Below are 2,334 nucleotides of genomic sequence, written 5' to 3' on the forward strand. Positions count from 1 at the left end.
ATTATAAGTGACATTTCAGCCCATAGGAACAGGCCATCTTAAGGTAATATGTGATTAACAACAATTAGAAATTCAAAGTAACCTTATATTTGAATCCATAATTGGAACATTATTAAGTTAATTTATGATTAAAGACATTATAAATCCAATGTAACCTTATCTTTGAATCCATAATTTAAACATTATATGAAAGTGGCTTGCTCCTATGGGCTTAAATCTTAGTTTTAATTGCTTAAAAAAAATTTTCACAATAAAGTTGTTCATGTGTATACAGTTCTAGATGCTTCTCCCATTCCTGAAAAACAGTATCTCCTGGTAAATGTTAATAGTTTACTGTATTGTGAAAAATCAAACTATTACATTCTTTAGTTCTTAGACTTAATTTATTGTTTATTTTAAGAGTAATAAAATTGTTACTAATCCTGCAAAAATAAATTAACGATACACCGTAAAAGAAGTTCTTCATGTTTTCAGATTTACATCACAGTGACCACTTAATGAAAGTAATGAAATTTTAAAATATACAAGATGTTCATTGTATACAGAAGGTTGTTTCTCTAGAGTACAGAATGTTTTCACAGATGTGAACTTGTTTCTATAAAATAGATTCTGAAAAGTTAAATCAGCAATTATCCATGGTTCTTGAAGGTTTGTATGAAAGAAACAGTCAATATCTACTTCAACCATTGTAATCATAGCTTATATTGTAACATATGTATGTATTACATTGTTATAACAGTTTGTAGTATGTTCGTATGAAAGAAACAGTCAATATCTACTTCAACCATTGTAATCATAGCTTATATTGTAACATATGTACGTATTACATTGTTATAACAGTTTGTAGTATGTTTGTGTAGTACATACTTATTGATAATAACACTTTATAGAATCTTTATGTAGGTTGTTTTATGCGTTATGATCATTGTTATCATACTTTGTAACATGTTTATGTATTATACACTCCTTGTTATTGTAATTTGTTGTATGTTTATGTATTATATACTTCTTGTTATTGTAATTTGTAGTATGTTTATGTATTATATACTTCTTGTTATTGTAATTTGTAGTATGTTTATGTATTATATATTTCTTGTTATTGTAGTTTGTAGTATGTTTATATATTAAACACTTCTTGTTATTGTAGTTTGTAAAATGTTTATGTATTATACACTTGTTGTTATCATAATTTGTTGTATGTTTATGTATTATACACTTCTTATTATCATAGTTTGTAAAATGTTTATGTATTACATACTCTTTATTAATACCATGTTCAATGAATTTTTTAGTACTTGAAGAAAAGTCTTGTAAAAGAACTGGACTTCATCCATGAAGGACATAACATGAAAAGGTGTTCAGCTGAACTACATCATCTACCATTTGTATATGTTCCCAAGGTTTTGTGGGATAAATGTAGCAAGGTAAGCTGAATTTAAACATTTTGAGTTTTTTTATATATATTTAGCTCATGATTTAAAAATATTTTGTACCACATTCACTGGCATGATCACTAATGTTTAAATTATGGATTTTTGTGAACACTTAAGTAATGTATATTTTGTTTATAATGTGCAAGGTATGTAACGAAAAAGTAAGCAACGTGTACATGAATGGAAGTTCCAAATATTTCTACTTTTACTTATCCTTGCTTGTAGGTCCAGTTTCCTTGGTATATTTTCAGTGGTCAGTCATTTAAAAACAAAAGTAGTATTAAAATTAAATAAAGAATTAAAAAAAAGTTAAAATAGTGACTTGTTAATACAATTGAAGTTTTTAATTAATTATCGCAAACTTTATAATGAGCTATGTGACTTATAATACTTGTACCACTTTATAATATGTAACTTTACATAATGAGCTGCGTTCCTAAATATATGACTTGTAATATACCACTTTATAATATGTTACTTTACATAATGAGCTGTGTTCCTAAGTATGTGACTTATAATACTTGTACCACTTTATAATATGTAACTTTACATAATGAGCTGTGTTCCTAAATATATGACTTATAATACTTGTACCACCTTATAATATGTAACTTTACATAATGAGCTGTGTTTCTAAATATGTGACTTATAATACTTGTACCATATTATAATATGTAACTTTACATAATGAGCTGTGTTCCTAAATATGCTACTTATAATACTTGTACCACTTTATAATATGTAACATTACACCTAAGTATGTGACTTATAATACTTGTACTACTTTATAATATGTTACTTTACATAATAAGCTGTGTTCCTAAGTATGTGACTTATAATACTTGTACCACTTTATAATATGTAACTGTGTTCCTAAGTATGTGACTTATAATACTTGTAC

At 26.2% G+C, this 2,334-nt stretch overlaps 1 protein-coding gene across 2 annotated transcripts in view; it reads left to right on the forward strand.

The window, feature by feature from the left end:
- LOC106471065 (uncharacterized aarF domain-containing protein kinase 5-like) overlaps positions 1 to 2,334 on the forward strand; it is a 52,854-nt gene that overhangs the window by 24,597 nt on the left and 25,923 nt on the right. For both annotated transcript variants that reach the window (XM_022399688.1, XM_013931653.2), the window contains exon 8: positions 1,293 to 1,424. In XM_022399688.1, the coding sequence (XP_022255396.1) occupies positions 1,293 to 1,424 (132 nt within the window). The remainder of the gene's footprint in view (positions 1 to 1,292; positions 1,425 to 2,334) is intronic.

The sequence above is a fragment of the Limulus polyphemus genome, unplaced genomic scaffold (assembly GCF_000517525.1).
Source record: "Limulus polyphemus unplaced genomic scaffold, Limulus_polyphemus-2.1.2 Scaffold4384, whole genome shotgun sequence".
Lineage (NCBI taxonomy): Eukaryota > Metazoa > Arthropoda > Merostomata > Xiphosura > Limulidae > Limulus > Limulus polyphemus.